Raw genomic sequence first — 15,291 nt, 5'->3', positions numbered from 1 at the left:
TTCTTTGAATTTTTAAAAATAATACATGTATGTATATGGGAGATATATGTGCACATGAGTGCAGGGGCCCACACAGGCCAGAAGAGAGTGACGGGTCCTCTGGAGCTGGAGTTACAGCTGGCTGGGAGCTACTTCCTAGAAGTGCTGGGAACTGAACCTGTGCAAGAACAGTATGCACTCCTTTGTTCAGAAAAAAATGGTTCTTTATCCTTGAGATAAACACATGTGCATACATGCACACACAGACTCCCCCCTCACTCTGACACCACATACACATACACATGCGCGCGCGCGCGCACACGCACACACACACACACACACACACACACACACGTGCACACATACACTGTAGAGCCATAATACTCCCTATTTTCCCCCAGCTACCAAGGACCTCAGTACCTTCCCTTAAACACCTAGCCTTCTCCTCAGCCCCAGATCATGGAGTTGATTAGCAATAATGTGGCACGTAGTTGAGGTTGTAACTTAGAACAGAACACTGCCTTCCTCCCTTTGTTGGCTTTTGAGCACACATGAATCCGTGCCTAATGCTCTGTTACATATGTGCTTGTTGACATATCATCTGGATGATAATAGTATGAAACCAGCTTTATATACAGACTGCATGTGTGCATACATCATTGGCTTGACATCTACAAGTGACAGTTTGTAGATGTAATTCTGAACGGTTTTATTAAATAAGAAACACAGAGCCAAATGCAGAGTTGAAAGCCCAAGAGGTCAGAGCAGCAGCCAAGAGCTAAGACCAAGACCGACTTCTTACCCCTCACTGTCTGCTGCCATCCTTCCCCTCAGAAAGAGACCTACTTCCTGTGTGTCTGTCTTTTTATTGATTTTCTGTTCTGCCTTCTCATTGGTTGTAAACCCAACCACATGACCTCCTCGTCCACAGACCTCCAGGTCTCTATGGTTTGTATATGGTGTGTCTCCATGCTGGCTGTGTCCTTGAACACACAGAGATTCTGCCTGTCATGTGATTGGGATTAAGGGCATGTGCTACCACTGCCAGACTTCTGCTAAATGGCTTGCTATTAGCTCTGACCCCCAGACAACTTTATTTATTAACATACAAATAAAATCACATTTCAGCACAAATAAAATATCACCATATTTCCCCTTTCGATTCTAATAAAAAGAAAACAGGAAAAAAGTTATAACTAATATAAGAAAAACTATATACAATAAGTACAATAACTATATACCATATATACAAGCAATAAATACCTAAACAATGTCTAGTCCATTTGCATTTGACAAACTCAGAGAAAATAATTCCATTACGTATCCTATTTTGGTAAGTCCAAAATGTGCCTGATTCACTTTCTATCCTAACTTATATTACTAACAGAACTATCTTATAATGTCTTTCAAATCTATACACTTACACCTCTTTAGTGAGTTTCTTTTCTAAAATTCTTAATAAGGAAAACTATAACTATCTAATCTTCAACTCCTCCAGAGACCCAAGAAGGAAATATTACCTAAAAAACAAACAAACAAACAAACAAACCCAGGAAGTGCAAACAAGCGACTTCCAAAAAAATGTGAGTTGATAGAAACAGCCAGCTGCCTGGACAGTCACCTGAGATTTCTCCGCAACGTTGGGGCATCATCTTCAGCCTATAGGCTTAGCGTATCTGACAGACTGATTTGTGAAGTAGGATGTACACAAGGTCAACAGTTTGACCTCACATTTGGTGAGAGCAGTCCATGTACCAGAAACACCTGAATTCCACTAGTGTCATGTCATGATTCAGGATTTTATTTTTATTTTTTTTTAAACGTTTAGTGGGGGGAGGTGTTAGATCAGTTTTTTTTTTAAAGATTTATTTATTTATTATGTATACAGCATGTATGACTGCAGGCCAGAAGAGGGCACCAGATCTCCTTACAGATGGTTGTAAGCCACCATGTGGTTGCTGGGAATTGAACTCAGGACCTCTGGAAGAGCAGTCAGTGCTCTTAACCTCTGAGCCATCTCTTCAGCCCATGATTCAGGATTTTAAATTCTGGAAATTGTTGATGTTTTTTGAATTCATCTGTCCATTCTTCTTGGCTTGTGTGTGTGGCTTCAACAATTTCTTTTGTGTTTCTTATACCTTTGACATTTGGATGACATTTACTACTTTATAAAGAGAAAAATAGCCTTTATATCACTTAATCCTCACAACAATGCTTGAGGTGTAGGGCTCTGTTCTCTTCTTATTGCATTCTATGTAGGAAGCCATATGGTGGGTTCTCACTGCCCCCCAAGTCTGTTTTGCAAGGACAGTGGCTGAATTTTATGCCTACTGGTCTTTGTTACCTCTCTTCTCCGTTATCTCTACTTTCAATTATTTCAAAGACAATTTTTATGCCTCAAGTCACTTTCCACCTCCACATCACTCTAACTAGCCATCTACTCCTGAATGTTCCTTGTGTGTAATGTAGGAGGCATCTTCAGCTCCCACACTCCACTCTCATCCATCAGCATGTGGCCCCTTCTCATGCTCCATTTTCTTTTGAAAGCTCTGCTGATGGCGCATCCAGAAGCCGTGGGACCCAGGACCCTATGTGCTATGCATTGCTCACTCAGGGCAGACAGGTTTCTTGCTGGGGCGCTTTGCATTTCTTCTTCTTGCTGCTTAGAATATGGTATTTTTTTGTTTTAATCTGGTGCATTGGTAATTGAAGTCAGGGCCACGTACATTCCAGGAATACACTTCACTACTGAGCACACCCTAACCCCTGTCCAGTGTGTTCCAGCCCAGATCCACCAGTCTGCCTCCTTCAGATACTGTCCCAGATACCCTTTACTCAGGCCATGTGTTAGGAAAACTTCTTCCTGCTGTCTGTAAGGATGACCTTCTTCCTCTGGCTTACTGTTTTTCTTCCTCTTATTATGTACTGTTGCATGGCTTCTTTCAATGGCTATAAGCCCTGTGAAAGCTACAGTCTTGCTTTAATTCGGTCCCCTGTCTGCCTAGTAGTTTGTATGAGCATACAAACAGGATGTGTGCACAGTGAGCTATGGCTTTGGCCGTGTCTCCAATCCCAAAAACAGTTAAGCTGCAAGTCATGAATTTGAAGAGGCCCCAAAGATGAATGGTTTCAGTTTCCATTTCAACTGACCGTCTTGTCTCTCTTGTTCTGTTTATTCTTCATAAACATAGACTTCCATTCGAAACAGCCTTCTTGCAAGCATGTAGACATTAGAAGGGAAGAGGCATTTAAAGAGGAGAAGGCTTGGTTCTGAATGCTCATTGCTTTTTCGAGCTGCTAATGTGTGGCTGATCTTCATCGAATTGATTTTAGTTCAGGAGATTAATTAAGGTTGCTGGGGATGACCCTGAGCAGAGGTGCAGAAAGGTGTGGGCGTCATTCTCAATTCTTGTTGAAAGAGAAGAGCAGAGTCCTGTAGTGTTCCCTGCTGACCACTTTGTTCTTCTCCTAGGAGCTGCTGCTCCCACTCTATGGGTACCATGCACAGGAACTCTCACCTTCCCTAAATTCCAGGGCGGGGGGAAGATTTCCATTTTTCTTTTTTTTTAATGTTTGTTTCCCTCCAGTAGACCAAGGGTACTATTTCAGTTTAAATATCACTGGAGAAGTAACACTTTAATAATAATTTTATGTGGGACTCATCTTCTGTCTTCTACTTGTGTAGAGCTCCAATTGGGTAATAAAATGCAGTTGTTTATCAAAAGCAAACAACTTTGGCTTAGTATATGTGTTACTCCATTTTGTGTTGCTGTTACAAAACACACATGGATGTGTGGTTTATACACAAAACAGATTTGTTTAGCTCGTAGTTGTGGAGATCTGAGAGCATGACATTGGCATCTGCTTGGCTTTGATGTGAAGGGCCTCACCATAGCTATGTGCTTCATGTGATGATGTGTGTTTAAGAGACTTGGGAGGTGCCAGGCTCCTTAAAGCAGCCTAGTTACTTGGGAATTCCATGAGATCTTCATTAATCCCTTCCAAAAATAGTGCCTCCATGACCTGATAACCCTGTAGCAAGGCCTCATTTCTTGACTCTATCACCCCAAGAATGACATATCAGAGGCCAGGCTTTCCAGTACATTAAAGTTTGTCTGGCACAGGTAAGCTACATCCAAATCATAATATGTGGGAGAAACTTAGTGAGAGCATTTTAGACTTGGGCAGGGTGAGAGTAATCATTCTGTACCCACAAGTACAGCTAGAATATTGTGGTATTGTTGTAAGTTATGAGCGAACTGTGACCTGGGGACTGTGGTGATTGAATCGTAAAGCACATGGCCCAGTCCTTCTGGATGTCCAGAACATTAGGGGTGGCGATGGAAGATGACCAGCAGTGTGAGGCGAGTGCCACAGCAAGAGCAGCTGGAGTCATCCCATCTCACACATAATCCCCAGTGGTGATAAACGAAGGAACACTCCTTTGCGTTTCTTAGCTGCTCAGCATGATTGCAGGGTTTTAGCTGTGGGTTCCTCTGTTGGTAGGTGAATAATCAGACTGATTATTGGGGTGTAAAGTCATGATTTTTAGGTAGAAACTCTCATTTGGTAACTTTACATTTAAACTTTATTTTACTTAGAGCATTTTAATTGTTTTTAGAAACTCCTGAAATTTTGTTGTACACTCTTTATCTTCCAGTTTGTTTTAGCTGGAACTGTACAAGGTCGTTGGCTTCTTAATGCTTTACTTGGCTGTGCAGCCCATTCCCACCCTTGTCTCCAGGGCTTACAGGAACCCTTTGCCTGTGAAGACTCCCCCAAGGCTTCCAGCAGCACCGTCGTTCAGACGGTCACTCTGTCTGTCGGTTTTAGGTAGTTCATGTATTTGGAGTTTCTGTTTTTATGTCTGATGTATTTAGTATGAGAGGTTAACTGTTCACCCTCCCCTCCCCTCCCCTCCCTTTCCTTTCCTTTTTAGACAGAATTTCTCGGTGTAGCCCTGGCTGACCTGGAACTCGCTCTGTAGACCAGGCTGGCCTCCAACTCTCAGAGATCTGCCTGCCTCTGCCTCCTGAGTGCTGGGATTAAAGTCGTGTGTCACCACTGCCTGGCTGCTTTCTTTTCTTTTTAAAGCCACAGTCTTGCTGTGTAGCCCAGGCTAGCCTCTCACTTGCCCTGCTGCCTTAGCTGTGGTTACAGGAGTTCATGTCACCACTATGGTTTGCCTCCTTTTGTTATAGTTCACTGTGTGGTGTGTGGGGAGTGTGCACACCTGTGTGCAGAGGCCAAAGCAAGGGGCAGGACATCGGGTGTCCTGCTCTAATTCTGGCTGCCCTGTTGCCTTGAACCTGGGGCTATGCTGAAGGCCAGCAAACCCCAGCAATCCTCCTGCCTCCACCCCCTGAAGGAGAAAATGTAGGCATGACCTGTTGGCACACTGCGCCTCTAGATAAGAAGCACGGCCCACCATGCCCCCGAAGTCAGAACTCTGAGTGGCGTGAGTAGCCGGTAGCTGGCCTGTGGACGAGCCTGCACTCCCCATCTCCTTTATGTGCTGCTTCTGTGTAGAGACCCTGGTGGTGTGAGCGCTCACTGTCTCACAGTCCATAGGCTTCCGCTGTCTGAGTGGTTGCTCATGTGCGATCAAACAGATGCTGTTCCCTGAAAACCTGCTCTGGAGTGGTTTATCTCTGCATCCTTTAGTGCCCACAGCCATTGTGGTCTTGTAGGGGGACGCCTCCATTGCGACGCCCCCCCCATACACAAAGTTTGTGTTAGAGGCATGTGTATGGCCACACCTGACATTTTATGTAGGTGCTGGGGTCCTCGTGTTTGTTCAGCAGCCATTTTTAACCACTGAACTAGCCTCTGGCCCATTTCATTTTAAAGGGCGGATTATATCTCCGTGCACATTTTTCCTGTCCATAGAATCTTCAGTTGTTTCTACTTTGGAGCTGTTGTGAATAACACTGCTGTGCTCGCGGCTGTACACTGCTGTGCTCGCGGCTGTACAGGGCTGTGCTCCTGGCTGTCCCATGTGACACCGCTGTGCTCGCACCTGTACCATGTGACACCGCTGGCTGTCCCATGTGACACCGCTGTGCTTGCAGCTGTACCATGTGACACCGCTGTGCTCGAGGCTGTCCCATGTGACACCGCTGTGCTCCAGGCTGTCCCATGTGACACCGCTGTGCTCCAGGCTGTCCCATGTGACACCGCTGTGCTCGAGGCTGTCCCATGTGACACCGCTGTGCTCGAGGCTGTACCATGTGACACCGCTGTGCTCCAGGCTGTACCATGTGACACCGCTGTGCTCGAGGCTGTCCCATGTGACACCGCTGTGCTCCAGGCTGTCCCATGTGACACCGCTGGCTGTACCATGTGACACCGCTGTGCTCGAGGCTGTCCCATGTGACACCGCTGTGCTCGAGGCTGTCCCATGTGACACCGCTGTGCTCGAGGCTGTCCCATGTGACACCGCTGTGCTTGAGTCTGTCCCATGTGACACCGCTGTGCTCCAGGCTGTCCCATGTGACACCGCTGTGCTCGAGGCTGTACCATGTGACACCGCTGTGCTCGAGGCTGTACACCGCTGTGCTCCTGGCTGTACCACGTCTTTGTGAGTCCGTGTTTTCAGGTATTTTGCATATGTACTCCAAAGTGTGTTTGGTGGATAACAGCATCATCCCCTTTTTATGGTGTTCGGACCTGCCGTGCTGTTTTCTGAGGTGAGCACACACGGCATATTTATTGCCCTCACTAGTATTCAAGGGTCCCGGTTTGGCCTCAGCAGCACTTCTGCCTCCCTCCTGGCAGCCGCCGGGTGGATGTGAGGTGGCGGCTCATTGTACTTCCCTCATGGCTGGTCCTCATTGCATACGCTTTTCCATCTGTGCAGCTCTGTTGGAGACAGGCCCGGATGAATGCTTCAAAAGAAAATTAGCCAAGTTCTAAAATTGCGTTGCTTGATGCCTCTCAGGATGTCTTCCGGGATGAGGTTTCCCACAGTCCTCTCTGGCACTGTGTTCCCTCTGTCCTTCCCATCGAGGCAGGATAAGTTGGAATAGTGTTTGAATAGTCTCCTGACCAGCTGGCAGCCCCTAGGCCCTGGGGATCTGGCATTATGTGGGTTTAGGAAAATGCCTACCTCCACATGGGCCTGAAGCCCTGGCTGTCACGCCTCAAGTGTGGTCCCTCATCCAGTGTGGAGGGAACTGGAGCTTCCCCCGTCTTCCAGTGGCAGGCTGACTCCATTCTTAGAGGGCTTGCTCGTGCTTAGAGTGTTGTTGTTGGGACTTTTGACCCAGTTCCATGAAGAAGTGTACCCCTTAATCTTCAGTCTTTGGGGGTCATGCAGCTTTTCTTTAGAGTCTGGGGAGAGTCAGTTCAGACTTTTGTGTGTGCTCCTGTGGCTGGAGAGAACAGTCACATGTTCTAATACAGGTTTATAAAAGCAGTGCCCCATGGATTGGAGTTCACTGACCTGTGGGTTGAGTTTGATAGTCCCTGTCTTGGGGTCAGCTGACAGTGGTTGTTTTTTTTTTTTTTTTTTTTTTTTTTTTAAGATTTATTTATTATGTATACAGCATGTATGACTGCAGGCCAGAAGAGGGCACCAGATCTCTTTACAGATGGTTGTGAGCCACCATGTGGTTGCTGGGAATTGAACTCAGGACCTCTGGAAGAGCAGTCAGTGCTCTTAACCTCTGAGCCATCTCTCCAGCCCGACAGTGGTTGTTTTAACACAGGCAGATCTCCAAGTGGAGCAGACACGCCAGCACTTCTACGAACTCTCTCTTGAGTATGTGTGCAAGCTGCAGGAAATCCAGGAAAGAAAGAAGTTTGAGTTTGTGGAACCGGTGAGTAGCAGAGCAAGCTTTGCTGTGGATCCTCGGGAATAGTGTTGGGAAAGACAAAGCGAGGCCTCCTCCCTTGGAACAGGTGGACACAGCTAGTCAGAGTCTAGGAAAACATCTAGATGAGGGGAGCCTTGTCCGCACAGCCCCAAGCGAAGGGTGCACTTCCTACCGTGGTCTCCCATGCAGTCAGCACGGATTCGGTCACCCTCTGCCACTGCAGGGAAGGTGAGTGACAGTGCTAATCTTTATGACATAATAGTTTTCAGTTTCTTAGAGTAAGTTTATGTGTTTAAACGGGCTTTTGTTTCAAACATTTATATTTCTAAGTCATGCTGCAGCATGTGAGTAGCTAACACTAGCTTTTAAATTTATTTTAGCTCTACTTCATCTCCTGTGTGTACTTGTGTGTGGGTGTATGCGTGTGAGTGCAGGTGTCAGTGGAGCCTAGAGGTGTCGGGTCTCCCTGGAGCTGGGGTGATAGGTGGCTTGCCACTCAACGTGGGTGCTGGGAATTTAGTTGGATTCCTCTAGAAGAGCAGAATGTGTTCACTGAGCCATCTCTCCAGACCCTGGAAACACCTGTTTTGTGATTATATAGATGTCTTCTAATAAGTTCAGTTACTTACATATTATTATGCATATATCGGGTGTGGATGTAAACATCTTAAGTGTAGATGGCATTTCATACAATGGGTTTTAGCAAAATATCACCTGATAATTTTAATATAGTTTGCATTTGCCCTTGCTTTATCCATTTAGTTCGTTATCTGCAAGGTGAGAAACAAAGGAATAATCAAACAATACTTAAAAGAATATTCAGGAATAACAGAATCAACCTGAATCAAATAATCAGAGGAAATTTAACCTGACAACGTTCTTTTATGTTGAAATAATTGTAGAGTGCGTGATTGGTGACGTCATTGTTCCCCCTCACTCTACACAGTACTCAGTCAGACACCCATGCCGCCCAGTGCAGCCGGTAAAGGAATGGAAGGGGAGTTCAGTGATTCACCAAACAAGCGACTGAAGGGTGTTGATCCAGACTGGCCGTTCCGCACCAGGGCCTTTTATTGCTTATACCTGCAGCATTCTGAAGAATATAAATTCAGGATTTTAAATTTCTTTTCCCCAGTCACTTTTACTCACTTTAGAGATATACTTACCTGTGGGTAGAAGCAGCTCCCTTCTAAGAAGGGGTCGGTTGGGGTTGGTAGAAAGCTAAGGTCTTAGTTTCTGACTGCCCCGACTTCCCATCCCTGGGCACCTTTGCGAAGGTTCCTGGAAGCTGTTAGACCCTCATGCTTTCTCTGACCCGACCTTCCTGTGTGTTGGCTTGGCCTACAGTGCTCAGGTTTCAGTTATAAGTGACGGTCAGGATTCTCTTGACTGATGAGGTGCAAGTGGATGACTTAGAGTTGGATTTTTCTTGGAGAACAGTACATAAATATTGTTTAATGATGCTGGTATTTGTGAACAATAGCATTCTTCATTTTCAGCACAGACCAATGAGTAGGTAATGAATGGCCTTACAAGTTTTTAAGTTCCTGTGACTTCTTTGAGGCTCCTTTCTGTCAGTGGAATGGGACCGGGAGGTGGTTGGTGTCACCTGTGGTTCTTATTTCCTCTATTATCGGTTTCTTGGTGTGCATTAATGCTCCCTTTCTCCTTTATCGTAGATGCTGTCCTTTTTTCAGGGAATGTTTACTTTCTACCATCAGGGGCATGAACTTTCCAAAGACTTCAATCACTACAAAATGGAACTACAGATCAACATCCAGAATGTAAGGAACGGAGAGCGAGGACGTTTGGGTTGTTCCTCCTGCTCACTGTCTGCAAGGCCTTAAGACTAGGCCGTACTGGGAAAGTGGGGTTGTGTTGCCACCTAGTGGTCAGCTCCTGGTGGAACAAACTTCTCTTCAGCTAAGGGAGGCTCAAGAAATTCTACCCTTTGGAGGCTTGTCCTGACCTTTCTGTGGGCAGGTCTCACGGTAAACTTTGCTGTGTTAACTCTGAATCGTTTGTGTGAGAAACTGCAGTCCTAGCATCCCACCTAGGCTTGGATGTTAACGGTTGGTTACGGTCCCTACACCTCAGGCATGTTCACGGATGTGTTGGTGTTCACCGATGTGTTGGTGTTCACCGATGTGTTGGTGTTCACGGATGTGTTGCTGTTCACGACTGTGTTGGTGTTCACCGATGTGTTGGTGTTCACCGATGTGTTGCTGTTCAGGACTGTGTTGGTGTTCACCGATGTGTTGGTGTTCACCGATGTGTTGGTGTTCACCGATGTGTTGGTGTTCACCGATGTGTTGGTGTTCACCGATGTGTTGGTGTTCACGACTGTGTTGGTGTTCACCGATGTGTTGGTGTTCACCGATGTGCTGTTTACTTTCATCGCTGTCCTTTGTATAATGTGTGCTTTCAGCCTGATCTTGGAAAATGAGATTTAGAGATTCTCACTAAAGTTCTTTGACGCTGAGAAGATGGCTCCGTGGGTAAAGCTCTTGCTGTGTAACCCCAAGAACCTGAGTTTGAATCCCCAGAACCCACGTAGAGCCAAACAGACCTGCAAATTTGTGTGTACAAGTGTGTTCTGGTGACCTCAGCTTGTTGGTGTCGGTACCAGAGTGAGTTAGTGTGTGTGGGTGCACATGCAGGCCACAGGCTGACATCTTATGTCCTCCTCAGTTGCTCCCCACCGTATTTTGAGACAGGGTCTCTCCTTGAGTCTGGAGCTCACTGATCGTCTAGGGTGGTTGATCAGAGCTGCGGAGGTCCACTTACCTCACCTCCCTCCTATCCTACCACGACCCCTACCCCTGCAGTGTTACAGACATGAGACAGACCTTTATGTGGGTGCTAGGGATTCAAGTTCCATCTTTGTTGGCGCAGCAGGCACCTCACTGACGGAGCCTTGTCTCCAGCCCACTTTTAATGAAATGATTTGTTTTTCAGAGTACCTTGCAGGCTGTAAAACACGGTGAAAACAGCACCAATTGATGAGATTAGATTATATAATGACCTTCACTCCCAACTGGGTGTATAATTGTAGAATTAACCTTTTCTTTCTAGACTTCATCATCAACTTCAGGGCTGATCAGATGAGAATTCCGTTAGGTCTGGTGTGTGCTTTGTGGGACTAATGTAAAATGAAAGCATAGGATCCCACTTAAAAACAATGAAGACTTTCAAGCTGGTGGATCACCTAAGCTGGTGGATCACCTAAGCTGGTGGATTGTTAAGCTCAGTGTGGTGGTTCTCCCTTGTCATCCCAGCACTTGGGAGGTGGCAGCAGGAGGGTCAGGAATTCAGGGCCAACCTCAACTCTGTAGTGAGTTTGAGGCCATCTTGACTCACGTGAAGTCCTGTCTTAGGCAGCACTCCCAACCCCATCATATAGTAGAACATCCAGCCTATCAGAAGATCCTGTAGCACAGGCAGTATGTGACTGTATAAGCCACCTGCCCATGAAGCCATCTAGATGTATCTCAGGCTCTCGAGTGACAGAGGAACACATCAGTCTCCTGGGCTTTGACCAAACTATCCTCACATCCCTGGCTATGGAGAGAAGACCTTTTATAACGTATCTGCCGGGACGAGGGAGACGAGCTTATGTATACCAAAATCAGTCCAGAAACACTCAGCATGCAAGGGGGACTGAGTCATATTGAGTCATGAGACAATGATGAGCAAAGCCCAAAGATAGGCTTAATCTACAAATGTCCCACAGTGACCTTGAAATATGTTGATGAACTAAGAGCCTACACATTTGCCAACAACACTCATTCTTTGTTATGGACAAATGGACACGTAACTTTCTGAAAGGGGAGATTATTTTCTATATATTTAGGAACCCAATGATATTCATTCATCAGGGAATTGCCCTCAATCCTCAATCTTCAGCATATTCCTGATTCCAGCTGCCTCTGTAAATATCCCTCTCAGTTTTATTCTGGTTGTTCCTGAGGCTACGTGGGTGCTGCTGTTTCAGACTCTCTTTCTTCTGCCTCATTGGCAGTACCAAGGGTACTTGTTCTGTGTGCTCCAGCCCTCCTTCCTCCCCAAGGATAGAACCGAGGGCACAAGCTAGCCAGGTGCTCAACCAGTCCTCTCAACTATATTCTTGGCTGGTCTCGCCCTCTTGGGTTGAGTCAGTACCCGGCTTTATCCTCCCAGCCGGTGCCGAAGAGTGCAGGCGTGGACCGTCTGCCCTGCCCTGCCCTGTCTGGCTTTCAGCCACTTTCCCCCTCTGAAGTCAGGCCCCTTCAGGTCACACACTGTCCATCCCTTCCCTCGCTGTACTTCCGAAGTGCGGCCACTTACGTTTGTCTTTTTGGCCATTCATCTTATTCCCTGGTGATTTAATATAATAGCAGAATACTGACTATGTAAAGCTACACATTTCTGAAAGAAAGCCCTAGTTATCTGTCTATCTATCTATCTATCTATCTATCTATCTATCTATCTATCTACTTTTTGAGCTGAGGATCGAACCCAGGGCCTTGTGCTTGCTAGGCAAGCACTCTACCACTGAGCTAAATCCCCAACCCAAGTTATTTATTTTTTAATGTGATCACTGAAATGATAAAACCGAATTTTAGGGTTAGGTATCTTTACATTTTAATAGTATAGTTAATTTTGTCAACTGTTCAGAATTTTAGTATAGTAATAAAATATTTTAAATTTAAGATGACTTTTATAATCAGGACGAGATAAATTTTATTTAAAGTCGAAAGCAACCTATTTCCTGCCCACGAGCCATGCCTTCATATTGTAACAATGGCCTGACTCACTCTTTACCCGTCTTCTGTAGTCTGGAGTACTAACCAGAAAGCAGGAGAGGAGCGGGGTGGCTTTCAGGAAGTCGTTTTCTTTTCTTCGGAAGAGAGAAAACTATCAAAATTAAAGGATACATGAAATCACTAACTTTGCACTTTCGAGATCCTGTCCCCAGAAGACTCTGGGGTGAGAGAGACTGGGCTGGAAGTCCTGGCAGAAGGAACAGATTAAGGATGTCAAGCTGAGTAGGAAGAACCTCTGGACGGTAATAAGCATGACTAGGAAGTAGTTAAGAATGTGGGCAGATAGTTTCCCTTTGGTAGGAAATAATTATGGGTTTTGACTAGCGTAGCTATAAAATAATAAAAATTATTTCCCTCTGCTGCTGTTGTGCTAAGTGACTTACTCCACTGTGTACAGAGGGCATAACTTCTGAGACACAGGGATGCACAGGAAGAGACGTTCTCTTCTTTCAGACCCTCTCCTTGGAGGGCAATGCCGTCAAGGGGCTTGAGAGTTGACTGAGTTCTCGGCCTGCTCTGGTCAGCTTCAGATTTAATGTGGGGCTAGAAAATGGGCCACACCTGGTATATCTGGGGTCAGTAAGTGCAGGATTTGAGGGAGCATCCTGGCAAGGCTAGCTGCCCTCTCTGGACTTTAAAACTGGTGGGGAACACGGGACTCTCACTAAGGGTAAGGGCTGAGATTTGGGCACTGCTGGCAGACCTTGCCTCTGATGCTCGGGGTCCAGAGGTCCCCAATGTGCTTTGCTCTGTATTTTTGTGTATTAAGACCTGATTGACTGTTCCCTACGATCTGCCAGCTCACTCTTTCTTTTGTATCCACCTCCATGTGTATAGAATTCTTGAGAAGAGGTGCGGTGTTAGTGAAGTGTGTCTGTCTGTCTGTCTGTCAGGGGACTCTACTTTGCTTTTTTTGGTAAGCTGAAACCCTCTTCATTGCTGTTAATCACCCTCTGCCTTCTTTTGCTCCGTGAATGATGTCATGGGGCTGAGGTGGAAAAACATGACTAGAAGATGGTAGTCTACTCTCTTGCCCCCACCTTCAAAGGCTTATTTGAGGATGTCTTAGTTGCTGCGGTAAGACACAGTGGCCTCGACAACTTGCAGAAGAAGGGTTTATTTGGACTTATGGTCCCCGAAGTTTGGAGTCCGCGATGGTGGAGCAGAGGTGGCGGGCGCTGAGGTTTTACACTGTGGACCAGAAGTACAAACAGAGTGCAAACTAGGAATGACAGTCAAAGCCCCGGGGACCGACTCCTGTGGCCTTCTTCTCGGGGCGCGTCTGGAATGGGGCCCTGAGCTGGAGATCCCCAACAGAAAGGGAACATTTGTTTTGAGACAGGGTTTCTCTGTAGCCCTAGCTGTCCTAGAACTCACTCAACACCCCCAACCCCTCATTAAAGGGCATACAAAGTTTGTTTGTTTGTTTTTTTTCCTATATTGGCTCTTAGTTTCTGGAAATAGTCTTCCTTTTTACAGCCTCCCCATGTCCATAGGAGAAAGGTACCATTCTGCCAGCTTTTCTATTTTTTCACCCTTATGGGCTTTGACAACCATTTTCATGGTAGGGAGGAGAGAGGAGAAATTTCAATAATTTTCTGTCTGGGCCCCGTTGCAGTTTCACATCAGCAGGTTTTTGGGTTTAATGTAATTATTTTTTACTCTGGCTGGAAGAAATGTCCATAAACTGGGTTGTGATGACTCTGGACGACTATGACAACTCTGTTGCTTCAGCTCACACACACGGTGAGTCAGAGCCCGCTTGACAGATATTGGCAGCATGTCTCCCGGGTTTCTGAAATGTGATTAGCCTCTTTAGATGCGTGGACATTATTTGCTGGTGAGCTCTTCCTCCTCCTCCTCCTCCTCCTCCTGCTCTTCCTCCTCCTCCTCCTGCTCTTCCTCCTCCACCTCCTGCTCTTCCTCCTCCTCCTCCTCCTCCTCCTGCTCTTCCTCCTCCTCCTCCTCCTCCTCCTCCTCCTCCTCCTCCTCCTCCTCTTCCTCAGGGAAGAAATGGCCTTGTCTACTGTAGTTACCAGTCTGGAGGAATGGGCACTGACTTTTTGTTAGCTTGCAAAGAATAATTCTTTTCAGGTTCACAGTGCTCACGTTGCTGCTGTGATAGAAACAGCACGGGTCAGGTTGACTGTTTCCAACACCTTTTATTTTCCAGGTGGGTGGATACTTGATGGCTTATCTGCTCCTAAAATCTAAGATGTCACACCAACAGGAATTTTATGGTGGGGAGACCTGCTCCTGTGGTCTGCACTGAAGCAACCAGGTCTTTTTCATGGCCCGTCCTCTGTATTGGCTACTTTACCACCCGATTTTGTTGTCTTTGAATATAAATCTCAATAAGGAGACACACTGGAAAGAATAGGATTTTTTTGAGTTCTGCTGATTTAATTTTAGTTACACAAAGTCATTAAAATATACGCACACAAAAAAATCATAGAAGTTGGAATTTATCTCTTTTTTTTTTTTTTTTTTGTTTCAGACACGGAATCGATTTGAGGGAACCAGGTCAGAAGTGGAAGAACTTATGAATAAAATCAGACAAAACTCCAAGGACCACAAGCGAGCAAGCCAGTTCACAGCAGAAGGCTACCTGTATGTCCAGGAGAAAAGTAAGTGTTTTAACACAGGGTGAGTGGCTGGTTAAAATCCATGTTACAGTCTGAGCTCTGTGC

The 15,291-nt window shown here is 46.0% G+C and overlaps 1 protein-coding gene across 1 annotated transcript in view; it reads left to right on the top strand.

The window, feature by feature from the left end:
• Positions 1-15,291, top strand: part of LOC131911158 (rho GTPase-activating protein 10-like) — a 72,743-nt gene that overhangs the window by 40,329 nt on the left and 17,123 nt on the right. Inside the window, 3 exon segments of the mRNA XM_059263095.1 lie at positions 7,689-7,799; positions 9,476-9,580; positions 15,099-15,228. Of these exon segments, the coding sequence (XP_059119078.1) occupies positions 7,689-7,799; positions 9,476-9,580; positions 15,099-15,228 (346 nt within the window).

Source organism: Peromyscus eremicus, chromosome 5 (assembly GCF_949786415.1).
Source record: "Peromyscus eremicus chromosome 5, PerEre_H2_v1, whole genome shotgun sequence".
Classification (NCBI taxonomy): Eukaryota; Metazoa; Chordata; class Mammalia; order Rodentia; family Cricetidae; genus Peromyscus; species Peromyscus eremicus.
The sequence above is the reverse complement of the archived record's forward strand: the minus strand, read 5'-3'. Positions and strand labels throughout refer to the sequence as shown.